This window comes from Eretmochelys imbricata, chromosome 19 (genome assembly GCF_965152235.1).
Source record: "Eretmochelys imbricata isolate rEreImb1 chromosome 19, rEreImb1.hap1, whole genome shotgun sequence".
Taxonomy (NCBI): Eukaryota; Metazoa; Chordata; order Testudines; family Cheloniidae; genus Eretmochelys; species Eretmochelys imbricata.
Genome location: NC_135590.1, coordinates 3850758 through 3865031, shown reverse-complemented (window position 1 = coordinate 3865031; position 14274 = coordinate 3850758). Strand labels below are relative to the sequence as shown.

General features: G+C 39.2%; 1 protein-coding gene across 7 annotated transcripts in view; it reads left to right on the top strand.

Moving 5' to 3' along the window:
• LOC144277120 (zinc finger MYM-type protein 4) overlaps positions 1-14274 on the top strand; it is a 55825-nt gene that overhangs the window by 10096 nt on the left and 31455 nt on the right. For 3 of the 7 annotated variants that reach the window (XM_077837694.1, XM_077837689.1, XM_077837695.1), the window contains exons 2-5: positions 8738-8780; positions 8901-9425; positions 11016-11083; positions 11780-11950. In XM_077837694.1, the coding sequence (XP_077693820.1) occupies positions 8738-8780; positions 8901-9425; positions 11016-11083; positions 11780-11950 (807 nt within the window). Of the gene's footprint in view, positions 1-1923; positions 2052-2239; positions 2371-6144; positions 6198-8737; positions 8781-8900; positions 9426-11015; positions 11084-11779; positions 11951-14274 lie in introns of those variants that run through there. The other 4 variants (XM_077837691.1, XM_077837690.1, XM_077837692.1 and 1 more) reach the window with 3 other exon arrangements.

Below are 14274 nucleotides of genomic sequence, written 5' to 3'. Positions count from 1 at the left end.
GACAAAACAATTGTTAGTGTGGTTAACTAGTTAACCTCTTGGGAGATACACTGAGTAAAGGAAAGTGTGACTCTTAGATTCTGGTATGCTGGTCCTCTGGCCCCAAACAGTATATTTGTAGTCATCATTGTCAGTTGGCTGTATTAATTTAAACGCATGGTTTTTGTTTTTTTATAACGTGATCAAAACCTCAATCCTGTGAATTACTGAGTGACCTCCTCAACTCACATTGAGTTAAATGGGAGCAAAGGGCTCTCCAGCACCTTGCAGGATAGAATCTCCTAACTGAGGAAATGTTAACTTTTTAGAAGCTGCGGACAAATTCTTCTAAGCATATACTTTCAGTCTGGAAAATACAAACATTCTAATGGGTTAATAAAATATGTAAAGTGAAACTTGGTTTGGAATATTTCATCTAATGAATATCACATCAGTAACATTTGCTGCTAAAATGTATAGGGACTGATTTTGATTTCATCCTGGTTTTATACCATTGTAACTCTGACTTCAGTGAAGTTCCTCCTGATTTACACCGGTATAATTCTTCTAAAATTAAACGTGAGTTGCAGATGTGTTTCACCACAGTCCATGGATTTGGGGGATGTGTGTATAATGACTTAAATGGCAGGAGGAGGAAGGATGTTCAGCATGTAACTGATGTAACCCCCCCAATTCCTCTCGCCCGCTTCCCCCCACCCCCCTTTTTTTTTTGTTTTGTTTTGTTTAAATGGTTGTAGGTTCCAGGCATCTAGATTGGCAGGCTTCCGCTCCATGTGCACCAGGCTGGTGGTTTTGCAACCAGCACAAAACTGCTGCAAACCACAGCCTTCCTATTGGGGGCCATTGGGCCAGGTAGGAAGGTTTCCCCCCATTATTGCATTTTTTTGGTGAGGATTTTTTTTTATGGGAGTAGGAGCCCCTTCTGCTTTTATTGGGTACAAACTACGAGTACCAAATAATTTTCAAAATATGCAATAAAGTGTGTGTATGCATGTGAGGAAACCATTTGCCTGACCTCCTATAGCTTTGTTGCAATCTGCAACTGAGATTTCTGGGTGGGTGGGGGTGATGCCATCAGCATAATGCAGGGTTAGGCTTCATGTATAGTAGGAGCCTAGATGCTTGGGTAAAGATGCTAGCAACTCACTGTTAATCTATTAAGGATATTTTGAGAATTTTTATTTTGGTGCTTAGGTGGCCTATTAACCTTGGATGAAGTATAGCTTTACATTTTATCGTGAATAACAAGGTCAGAAGCAATACGAAACAGAAAAATGTCTTCCTTGGTATTTTTTAACATGTATGTAGAATTGTTAGGAATTGCCTATGCTTAAAAAGAAAAAAATAACTGTAATTAAAGGGACATTATCAAGGTTAGGCTAAAATCTTGATTTTAAAAAAATCTGGGCCCAATCCTATGAGTTGTTGAGTATTTACAGTCCCACTGATTTTAAAGGGTACATCTCACAGTATTAGTACTTCTATGTACTTGGCAATTATTCTCTAAAATGCATGTTGTAATGCAGTTTCTTTGACTTAAAAAGTAGATTGACAAGTTCAGTGACAACCCATATATATTCCCCCCTCCCCCCCAATACATGTGGAGAAATGATAGGGTCTTGTTGATACTTCCTCATTATTAAATTTAAATTTAGTTGTATTTTTTTTTCTGTTTCAGAATAGATTTGTATCTAAAAATGCTTACAATGTAGTAGAAATTAAAATTCCAGAGACATGTTATAGCAAAACTTTATTTCAACTATCTCCAGAAATAACACAGAAATACATTACACACCCACTGCAACTGAATGGCAGAAATAAGACGCTAGCTACAGGCAGCTGAAACTGCTGAAGCTGCTAGGGGGCTCTGTAGAATTAAATAGCAGTCTTTAATGCACTACTCTGTGGCTCTCTTATTCACAGATCTCTATGGCTCTTCTGACCTCTAGGGGTTCTCTTCCTGTTGAAGTGCTTCTTTTCCTGTAGCAGGTATTTGCAGCAGGCTGGCTCTTTGTTACCCTCTGCTCTCCTCACTCTCTAGGTGTTTGAAGGTATGAATCAATTGGTCTCTCTGTTATTCTGCAAAAGGAGCCCTAAGAATGGCCCACTGATTAATTTTAACTATTTGTGTTGTACAGGTTTCAAATCTAGGAGGGGCAATGTGATTGGCTGAATGCCTAACAACCCTCCAGTGATGTCATGCACCAAGGGTCAGGGAGCACTTTCTGACCTCGTTATACCTGGGTTCAGGAATATTAATTACATTTTGAATGACCTTTTTTTAAAAAAAAATCTGTCTTCTGTAAAAGTTTTCTGTTTTCCAAAGCGATGTGGCTGTGGTGTGTGCGCACATGGGAAACTGCATAGGAGGTAGGAAACTGTGGAATCTGTGATTTAAAAAATATATATTACAGTTGACCTAGCATCCCTGCCTATAATCAGCCCTAAAACCTATGTGGTGAAAAACTGTGAAGGGAAAAAATATTTCAAGCTTCCAAGGGATTGTTACAAAGGAACAAGGGAGGGAACTTAATGGTTTGTTTTTAAAAAATGTTATACTTACCTGTTTTGCATAAAAAATGAAATTGCCAGCCTCAAGGCAGCCTTACTCTTTGTATTACACAAAAATAATTATTAGTTAAATGTTTGGTTTATGGATGTTGTTGCCATTTTGAATGACATTGTAATTGTGAACAAGTTTTTAATTATTTCAAATTAAAGTGTTTAATACTAAACTACAGTTAATGCCCTTCTGTCACCTATGCCAGGCAAAAAAAGGGGCTGGTGGTGAGTTTTCTAGTGTCTAATAATTCTGATGTGCCTTGCAACTTGAGTAAAATACATTTTACACAGCAGTGTGGTTTTTTAGATGCTTAGGCTTAAAAGGAAGAATTAAACTAAAGCACAACATATCGGATTTACTTCAATTAATCTGACAATTCTGCTAAATATTTTGGTGCCCAGCTTATCAAAAGCCTTATTTTCTTTAGACAAGCTAACACCTAAGCAGGTTTCTTGTGTGCACAGCTGAAGAGCACTTTGGATATGCAGAATACAAGATAATGTAATCTTCAAACTTGAGAAAATACCTAAAATCCATATTCTTCTAAAACATCTCCATTATGAAAAATAGCAACACATAACTTTTGCTAGTTTCAGAATTTAGCTGTCATAAGCATACCTATCACACTAAGTGCACTTTATAGAAATGATGTGACATGAATACATAGCAAAATAAAACATCCTCACTTAGAAAAAAACTCTTTGGCTAGCAAAGTGGTGCAGTAATCCTATATCTTGCCTCAATTTATTAAGATCACTTTTGGAAATACACTTGGAACATCAGGCACAGACTATTGGAGCTTGGTGTGCTCCATCTTCTTCCAGGTCCTTCTAGCTATAACAAATGTGCATCATAAAGAAGTGTGGGTGATAGATACAGTACATGGAGCTCTGCCCTGCAATATGTGGGATACTTGTGATATGCAGAGTGCCCCCAATTCCCACCGACTTGAATAGGGGTTGAAGGTGCCCAGCAAGATCAGACCTATAAGCAGTAGGATCTGGTTTCCAAAATAATACTTGCTACTTATATAGCAACTTGCATGTTTAAATAGCTTTACCGATATTAAGTGATCCTCACAACATCTTCGTGAAGTTCTCACGCTAGTTTGGGAAACTGAGGTGCAATGTTCAAATTAACTTTCTCAGAGTAATGCAGTGGGTCAGCAGTTGAGCCATGATGAGAATTCCTGGACTCCAGTTCCGTACTTGGATCACTAAAACACATTGCCAGTGATGTAAGGAGACCAAACTTAGGGCAAAGTGAAGGCAGTGTTCAGAAGAATTTAAAGTGGTATGGACTAACAATTTTCTCATGTTGACTGGAGCTGTAGATCTTACAGTAGAGCTACCGTGAAGTATTGTAGTCAGAGAGAGGATCAGAACATTGCCTTAAATGCAACGCAGCATTTTTTCCAGTATGTATACCATTTAAAGGGAAAAGACTACATGCAGAAGCACCCAATAAGGCCTGTGGTAACTAGTGTGAGGGTATTATGATCCACTGGTAAGGAGTATGTCAATTGTCCTGTTGTCTATTAAAACCTACGTGCAGTCAAGTCAGGAGTACAAAGTGATGTAGTAATGTGAGTAGCAAGAACACTCATTTATCTTATTTTATTGCTAATTTTTGCAGCTAGCTTCCTTAAACTCTGCTTTGGGACAGTGCAGGTCAAGCAGCTTTTTATGGGGAAAAACTTTCCTCCCGCCTCCTCTTGTTTGTTAATTGCAGTTGTTGTGAGTCTACTTATAATATCACACCAGAACATCTGTATTAGCATAATATGGTAATTTATAGTGTCCCTATATTACTCAGTGCAGCAACACTTTGGTTTTGGATATTGACTTTTTCTGTTTCCTATAAGATGGCTATGTTCTCATCCCCGTGTAGAGTAGCTGTGTACTGCTTCTTGTAATCAGTAGGATACTGTGCTGTGAGAAATTGCTCTGTACACTTACGTACTATTTTGTATATGAAAATAACCTCAAACTCTGAAGCTAGCTCTTTGTTCCAGTTACGCAACTATAGGACTATATTATTTTTCTCCTAAAATTTTCTAGAACGAAATTGTGCTCCACTCATCAGAGCTACATTAGTGGTAGAGCAGACACTTGAAGGGTGAGCCGCCTACGATTGCACTATGACAAGCAAAACATCTGCCTTTTTTGAAAAAGCAATAGCCAATCTGCAGACTTATGTTTTTAGGTCTTGATGATGTGTGGTGCTCAGAACTCTCAACCTTCAAAGACTTCTGTGGGAGTTCATGTCACAGGGTTCTGCCCTTAGAAAACTAGGGAGTCTAGCCTCACCTTTGGAAGGTCGGAGGAGTTTTGGGGGATGGCTGAAAAGGGAAAAAGGAGAATGCAGGTGCTGAACTTGCTCGGTACTTATTCAGTGCAGAAAAAATGAAGGAAGTTGTCTTTTTATGCCCATAGGAAGAGGTAGGTATCTCTTCCGGAGACAATCTGAGCAATTTGAGCCCCTACCTCCAAATGGCTCTTGGGGTCTGTTCCTTCAATGCAACAGTGTGATGGTAAAGAAGAGCAGAAGCTTAGATAGACTTAAGGGAGATTGGATAGTTCAAGAACCAGGGCTGCTCCCCAACAAGTTGGGGCTATGCCATTATTAGGGTTTCCTTGGAAGTTCAGTGAAAATTTCTGTTCGATATTCAGGAGTGTTTTTTGTTTAAACTAAACAATATTGGGATGCATAAGGAATGGGATAGAAAAATACGTTTAATATCATTGTATAAGTCAAATATATATCCACACTTGGAATACTTTGTTCATTTCTTGGCACCTTCTAAAAGGCTAGAGCAGAATAAATAGAGGGCATTCAGAAATAGAGGACATTTGTTTGGGGCATGGAAAGACTTCCATGTGAGGAAATATTGGGACTTCTTAGAGAGATGACAATGAAGAGATAGAATGATAAAAGTATACAAAGTAAAGAAGGTATAGAGAAGGCCAGTTGGGCATTCTTATTTACCCTTTCTCGTAATACAAGAATGGTGGGGGCACCCAAAGAAATTGAAAGCAACAAATTCAAAACTGCTAAAAGATAATTATTTGTTACAACAAAATGTATAAACATGGAACTTACTTCCATGAGATAACATGGAGACATAGAGTTTAATGGGATTAAAAAATGGATTAGAAATATATATGAGTAGTGAGAATATCCACAGTTACATTAGTTAGAGGGGAAAAAAGGGATATAAACCCTCACCCTTCAGTGTATAATTAAACCACTGATTGATAGGGGATGTTTTCCCCAGTCGCAATAGGCTGGTCATTGAGTTGTCCATTTTGAGGATTTTTGCACCTGAGGGTTTCGGTGCTGGCCACTGTCAGAATCTGTATACCGGACTAGGTAGACTGATCAGGTATTATAGTCCCTATGTTCTGAAGCTTTATAGTTGGCCTTATTGGCAATAGGCAGAGAAGTTTCTCCAACACATCTAGACTTGGTACCTCTGTTCTCAGTTCTTGCTTCTGCCTTGACCTAAGTAGTTACACTCCAGTATGTCTTTCCCAGGTCAATTACTCCTTGTTCCTGCTGTGGTTGAAGGCTCCTCCAAGTCTGCTAAGAGTCCCAAGAAGGGAACCTATCAAGAAGGATATTTAATTCTAAGGTGGATTGTGTGATATACTGTATATAAAACTAGGGCCTTCAATGGTTGCCAGCAGGGTAAAACAAAGTAGAAATAAAAACACACTAGTGATCTAGTCATGTTTTCATGTATGCCTTGAATCCTGTAAAAAGAATAAATCCAAAAGGATCTACTAACGCCCAAGGAAAACGTACACATCACCTCTCATTCTGACAGCTCCATAGAGGAAAGAGACAAATCCAAAACAGGTTTTTCCTTCAAGAATAATCTGATGGTTGAAAATGTGGTAAACACTTTAAAGAGCCATTCCAAGCCGTCTAAATTGCAAATATTTCTGCCTGTTCAGAGAAGGAACGTGGTATTGTATGTTGGCGCCTAAAGTCCCATAATGCTAGGTGCTGTACAAACACTTATTGTTTACAATCTAAGTTGAACCTCTCATTTCCCTGAATGAAGCAGTTAGTATATTGAAGGGGCAAAACTTACAGGTGACAATTCACAGGATCTCTCAGTTTCTATAAAGTGACAAAGGATTGTACAGTACTATGTGAAAGTGCCCAAGTTAGAGAGGTCCTCTACAGGATAAATGTCTCTTTAACAGTGATTTCTTTCCAAAAGACTTCAAGGATGGAAAAATTGATGTGTTCTTGAGGTACAACTTTCCAGCTTCAGCATCCTCCATGTAGACTCCATTATCGTCTGATTCCTTGTCAAATTGATCATGGCAAAGTTTTGAATTCCATAAAGGACACATCCTGCAAATCTGCCATAAAGCAAATATCTCTCTGGCCCCTTCTTCATCTCTAACATTTTATGGTTCTGAATCCCCTCCATGGAGCAGAAGTAATTAGGGTTCTAACACTCTAGCCTCCAGGAACTACAGGACTTCAGCACTTTGCCAGCACGTATGGGACCTGGAGAGGAGGAAAAAGAGCTAGATTCTGAACACGTGTAAGATGACTACCAAAGGCTATGGTGGATCCTAAAAATTAGTTCTCAGAGCTGCTCAAGAGCTCAAGAATCACTTAAGATTTTAATGCAACTCAAGAAGGAGAATGAGTTTGATCTAATGTCTCACCTCCATTGGAAACTTAAAATGCCTTTCTAGCAAGTTTTCTCTAGTATGTTCTTTGTCCTCATGAAGAAGAGTGAAAACATTGCTACTGGATCTGGATGTAGAACTGAACCTCTTACAGAAGACTTCCAGTATGGCTACATACCTGCACACCCTGGGGAAATGGCAGCAAGTGCCTACTGAGAATCTGCTACCAGGGATACTTCCAGTATTGCATCCTTCTCTCTTGAGTTCTCAATATCTAGGTACCAGCGCTAGGAAGAGTTCTGGATTTATAGATCCTGATTTTATTCTCACAGTGATTTTTACACTAATGTAACTCTGTTCACTTCAGTGGAAATACTCCTGATTTACACTAGTGTAATTGAGAAGAGAATTGGGCCCACAGACCAGCCTGAGATTTGCATCTCACCAGACTACCAAATGAATGCATCCAGTGAAGTGAGCTGTAGCTCACGAAAGCTTGTGCTCAAATAAATTTGTTAGTCTCTAAGGTGCCACAAGTCCTCCTTTTTGCAACAGTAAGAAAGCTCAAACCTTCCAGGAGCTACAGATTACCTAAGGGGATGTCTGTTTGTCTAATCTTATCTTGTGCTCCAGATGAGGAAGGCAAAGATTATTCTAGCCTCGATGGGAAGTTTTACTTCTTTACCTCTTACAGTTGCCTTCAGAAAGCAGATATGACTTAAAAAGGAAGCTTTACGATTTCCACTGAAAGGAAAGATATGTCACCAGAAGAAATAGTAATAATGCAGTTGAACATTCTGGTTCTCCTTGGTGGACATTCTTGCTTTGAAAAGCCTCAAAGGATGCTATCAATGTTAACATCTATCAGGGAATGTATAATGAAAACACATGTTCCGTACAATACATAAAAACAAGCACTTTTCAGTTCTGTCCCTTACTCTCATGCACTGTCAAAACTCTTGGGAAATAAGGTGTTACCTTATATGTGTGTTACGGAAAAGGGAAGATTCCCTGGCCAAATGGCAAGAGTATCCGTTATGGTTATGCAGCCCATAAGGTCAATGGAAGTTCTGTGTGCTGGTGTCTCTGTATTCATAGTGTGCTGGTCACCTTAGTATTTGGGTATGACAAAGGCTAATTTGGACTACATTAGGCCTTAGTTTCCCTTGGGTGGAATCCCTGATCTTTACTTATTTGGGTGTGTGGGGTTTTTTTGTTGGTTTTTTTTTGGGGTGGGGTGGAGATTAAACTAAATTGGGGGTTTTTTTACCCTTAAGTGAGGCAGTATTATTTCTAAAACTCCATAGCTGTGCTTTTCTGTATACTACTAAAGCAGCTACAATAAATGTCACTTTGCAACTTCTAATCAGTTATATTGCAGAATAGAGTAATCCTAATTTACAAAATCTTGTATTGACAATTTTGGTGGTGGTGGGTTGTGAATTTTGTTGTAGGGTAAGTTACACCACAATACATCACACTTGCCATGGATAATCATGTAATGCTTTCCTTCTTACAGTTTGAAGACAAATCTAATGCAGTTTTTGACATTACAGAGAAATGTAAGTGCTTCTTTTATTAATGTGTGTATTTATGAGTAAGCTAAAGTTTAATGCTGTACACATATTCTCTGTTAAACCCAAACATGGTGGCTTTTGAACACTCTTTTTCCTTATTCATAGGTGGTGATATTCTGGATGCAGAAATGTCTGAGGATACGGATCACAATTTAATACCTGCCCTTGAAAGCATATCCTATGAAATGCAGAATCGAACGGGATCTGAAAACTCACTGCTGGATGAAGATGATTATTTTCTGAACTCGGGGGATCTTGCAGGGATTCCAGTTGTTGGGAGTGACAATGAGGACGATCAAAATTTTACTCCAAAAGACAGTCTCCCTTCTACGATTCACACTGAAGATAACCTGGAGGATGGAAAGAGAGTTACAGAACACGAATTGGACAGTGAAAAAGAATTGCAAATACAAAATGCAATCCAAAAGGACATAACTTCATCATGTGACCAGGGCCCTATATTTAAACCCATTCGGAAGGATTTTAGCATAGCAAGAGATAATGGTAAAGAGACTTTTTCAACAAAAGAGAAAAGCAGAGAAGGACCTTTCCAAGAACGTGAAAAACGTTTGGAAAAAATTCCTAAAGAGTTGGATTCCAGATTGAAAAGCAGTTTCCTTGATAAAGCAGGTAACAGTTTAACCCACAGAAATAACAGCTCAGGAGAGGGGAAAAAGAGAACTAGATACAGACCACTCATAGAGTTAATTAGGTAACTCATTATCTTGGGGAGGGTAATGTGTCCACTTGAATGCAGGGGAAGTATTTTACATTAAACCTTGAAATATGACAAATGCATATTTTATAAATTATGTATTTAGGCTCTTCTGAAAATTCTAGCCTTTAGGCATTGGGTGCTTGACTCCCTTAGCCTTCTTCGGAATATCTCAACCTAAACCCTGTTAATTGAGGCTTTATTAAGTGAGCTCAATGTCACCTTAAACTTTCTTACTGTGATTGTGATCATGTTCTTTGCAGTCTCTTTATACTTCCATTTTTCTCTTCCGTGATTTTTGTCTTTAAAAGTTTGTCAGTAATGCACTGATACTTCTGTGAAATGCATGCTATTAATATGTGTGCCGTTCAAGGAATGTGCCTTTCATAGTGGCAATGGGGGAAGGTTTATTAGAGCTACACTAGTGCCTTCAAGAAGTCAGCTAGAGAGCAGCTTTGAGACACTCTCTCTACTGGACCAAGGAATTTGCTTCTTGGACTCTCTCTCCAACCATCATGGACAGGGCCAAAGGGATGCCTGGGGATCCTCTCCTCAGTCAAGGGAGCCTGAAAGTGGTCTAGTGGTCCTGCTACCCATGCACCTATTTCAAATTTCCCAGGCTCTGGAAGCCTCAGTACAGTGTGGGATGCAAAGCTTGACAGTAACAAAACAAGCTGAAGTAACATATGATCTAATCATGTTCAGAAATCTCTGGGAATGGGGAGAAAGTAGGCTGTAAGACTGGTCCTGGAATGAGAGGTTTCTGATTGCTGCCTTTTAGTGTTCTGCACAATTTACATCTCGGGTATTTACTGCTGTGCATACCCAATCCTGCATTTTCAAAGGCTTGTAACTCTACAAGTATTTTAAAATCAATGTCTTACAATCTCAGTTTATGTCTGAATCACAAAATATTTCTGTCCCAGAGGGGCATATTTTGGAAAATTATGATGAGCTTAAAGTTGAAACTCTCAGAAACTCTTTTTGCAACCTTGAGTAAAGTGGCCACTAACTGTGACAACTATAATAAATGTTCACAAACTTGCTAGACTTATGTAACAAATGCAGTATCTTTGAACATTTTACGAAGAGCATGCACTGAATACATCTCATCATGTATTAGCTGCTAGTGCTTATGGAGTGAGGGAAAGGGGCAGAAAAGCAAGAAATAGATGAGTTGTTTTGTTTCCTTGTTTTGAAAAAATCAATAGTCAGATATAAATGTAAATGCAGAAACATGGCAGGATCCTCAGAGTTCATTCGGATGCAAATAACCCACAGGGAGAATTCAGAATTTTATGACCATTTCACTGATGTGGGGAAATAAATTGTCGAATCGAAGAACAAAAATCTTAATTCTGTTTGAGCATTATATTTGACCTGCTTTGGGAAGGAAGAGAAGGAGAAGTTTGATTATAATACATTGGAGATATTCAGAGACCCAAGACAGATTTGAAGCAGTTTTGTCTAAGAATTGTATTCACTTTAATATACATTTTCCCCAGTTACTAATCAAGTAGAAGAAACGTTACGGACACAGTTAGCACCACAGATTCCAGAAACTAACTTCAGGGTAAGTTATGGATCTCTCAGGGGGTTTTTTTGGTATAGCAAAATGTATTTGTTTTGGGTATTTCAAAATAACTGTTTTATGTGTGAGTGTAACTTTAAAACTGAATTTTTAAAAAATATTTGCAGTTTGTCTCCATATACATTTTTACTACTTTGAAAGATCAAATGCAGATTATTTTAATTTTTCCCACCCTCTTTGGATGGGGGCCCTTGATAGTAAAGTTGCTGTACACATCATTTAGAGACCAGCTACTACACAAGTGGACCCTGTTTGGTGAGCTCTTCTGCAGTGCCCTGTGCCGTTTGCTCGAAGCTGGGACTGGCGATGGAAAGGATCACTTAATGATTACCTGTTCTGTTCGTTTCCTCTGGCTCACCTGGCATTGTCCGCTGTCGGAGGAGAGGGTACTGGGCCGATGGACCTTTGGTCTGACCGAGTACTGCCGTTCTTATGTGGAAAAACTGCTTAATAGATGAAATCCTGACCCTACTGAAGTCTGTGGGAGTTTTACCATTGACTTCAGCAAGGCTGTGATTTCATCCTAGATTTGTAGAGCCTGCCGGTTTTAAGTGTCTGTTGCTTTGTTCACAAGAGCCAAAGCATTTGAAGAGGGAAGGGAATAGTTACAGACATACAGGAAATGGTCATCTAAACGTTGGATATTGTGTCATTCTTTTCCATATTATTGTGCTTCAGGAGTCTAGCTACCTGTTTGCGAGTAAGGAATCCATTGGTCAGGAGCTGGGGAATTCCTTTGCATCAAATATTAGAATTAAGGAAGAGCCTTTGGATGATGAATATGATAAAGCGATAGCACCACAGCAGGGACTGTTAGACAAAATTAAAGACGAACCTGATAACGCTGAGGTAAGGCTGCCGCCACTTCTTATATTCTGGTTCCTTACACTCAGTCCTGTAAACTGGGTATGAATTAAATCTTGCGCTTGGTTGTTGGTTGAAGCTTAGTCCTACAGGCAGTACATCTTAGTGCAGGGATTCTCTGTCTTTTACTAGCCCCAGTCCCAAAACCAAACAGCTTTTTTCCTCCCATGACCCCGTATCCCAGAATGTTTCATACTGTTTGTTAGGTAAAAACAAAAATGCCGTAATACATAATTTTTTAAAACCATAGCACTGCATATAAGTTTATGATGTCATTTGTGGCTAACGTAGACACTTCGGTCCAGCCCATGGCAATGTCATGTTTAAAAAATCTAAAGTATAATTCATGGTTTTTATTGACTATTTTGTGAATTGTCACACCTTAGCAGTATATAAAAATAGACTACATCTGCTGTTTAGATCTGAAAGATTACCTTCATAAGCATAAAGGCTAGAAACAATTTTTTGGAAATAGAGCTTAGGGATTGTCTACATGGGGATAAAAAACCTGTGGGTGGCCCAGATCAGCTGGCTCAGGCTTGTGGGGCCCAATCCCAAACGTCTACATAGTAGTATTTTCAACCCCAGAGCCTGAGTCCGATGAGCCCAGGCCAGCTGCATCTGTGTCCTGGGTCTTTTATCCCTGTGTAGACATACCCGTAGAGGCCTTGATTCACAAAAGCAATTAGCCACATGCTTAACTCCCATTGACTTGACTTCAGTTATAGGAACATTTAAGTGTATGCTTAAATGCTTTCTTGAACTTTATAGAAATTTTTGTGACCATACGGAAAAAAGTTGAATGATTCTAAGGTTGAGAACCATTGGTCTAATGCAGTGGTGCCCAACCGATGGCCTGTGGGCCATACACGGCCCACCAGTGCATTTCCTAAGGCCCGCAGCCTGCTTCAGCACAAAATACTAATGGCCGATTCATTAGTGTTTTGTCGTCATTTTAGTTTACACAAATGTATAAATAGGTTGTTTCTATATACAGTATTGTCGTTCTCAGTGGTTCCCAAACTTGTTCCGTTGCTTGTGCAGGGAAAGCCCCTGGCAGGCCGGGCCAGGCCAGTTTACCTGCCACGTCCACAGGTTCGGCTGATCGTGGCTCCCACTGGCTGCGGTTTGCTGCTGCGCCTGAAGCAACGAACCGCGGCCACTGGGAACCGCGATTGGCCGAACCTGCGGACATGGCAGGTAAACAGCGGCCCGGCCCGCCAGGGTCTTTCCCTGCACAAGCGGCGGAAAAAGTTTGGGAACCACTAGTCTATCTAAATACATACGAAACAAACTGAACTTAAAATATAAATCAGTACAGGTGAGTTTAAATCTTATTAAAATATGTAGAATCTGTTTGGCCTCCCACACAAGACTGGGCTTAGGTTTATGTGGCCCTCCGTAGGTTTATGTGGCCCTCCTGTGTAATAAGTTGGGCACCACTGGGCTAGTGGATTGAATATGGTGGCAGGGGGGCATGGGCAGGATTTTAAAAGTTCTAACCTATCTTTGTCACTTGATCGTTTTGTGGCCTTAAGCAAATCATTTGATTTGACAATGCCTCAGTCTTCCTCATTCCTAATATGGGTATAATATCATCCTCATAGGGTAATTAGTGTTTGCCTAAGGCTTTTAAAAAGAGAGTGTGTGTGTGTGTGTGTGTGTGAGAATAATTATTCTCTAGGTAAGAGGAGAACAAGGTTAGGGTTTGTAAATACTGATAGTATTGACGCTGCTGCCTGTGTTTTGGTGGTTTTGTTTAGTGGTGGATTTTTTTGTTTTGTTCTTTCTGTACCTTTTTGTACTCTTTCTTCTGTATCTGCCCCTTTTAGTCTTTCCATTTATTTTTCTTTGAAAATCTTTATAAACTTGCACTATGGTGCCTTCTGGGTCCAAGTGAACAAAGATGTTATTCATAGATAAATGTAAAGAAGAAGTTTCCTGTGTACTGGTTAAAGCTGGAAATATCATTTGTAACAACTATTCATTCAAATTTCACCTCATTTTGTTTGTGCAAAGTTCATGAACATTTTGTGATTATTTTTTTTCTCAAGTGTATGTATTATTTCAAATTATTTGACAAAATATTTCATGAATCTCGTTTACTCTAGGACTTGCTAGTTGGTATCTGTGTCAGTGGTTGGTTGGAGAATACAACATTGATTTATTTTTTATTTATTTTGTTCACTGTAATTTAAATATTCATTCTTGTGTGTAATAATCTGCAGATTCTTATTTCAGGCTATATGGGTTTGGCTATGAAAGCAGAACTTAATGCAGGATATCCTTTGCTTATCAAAGGTCATATT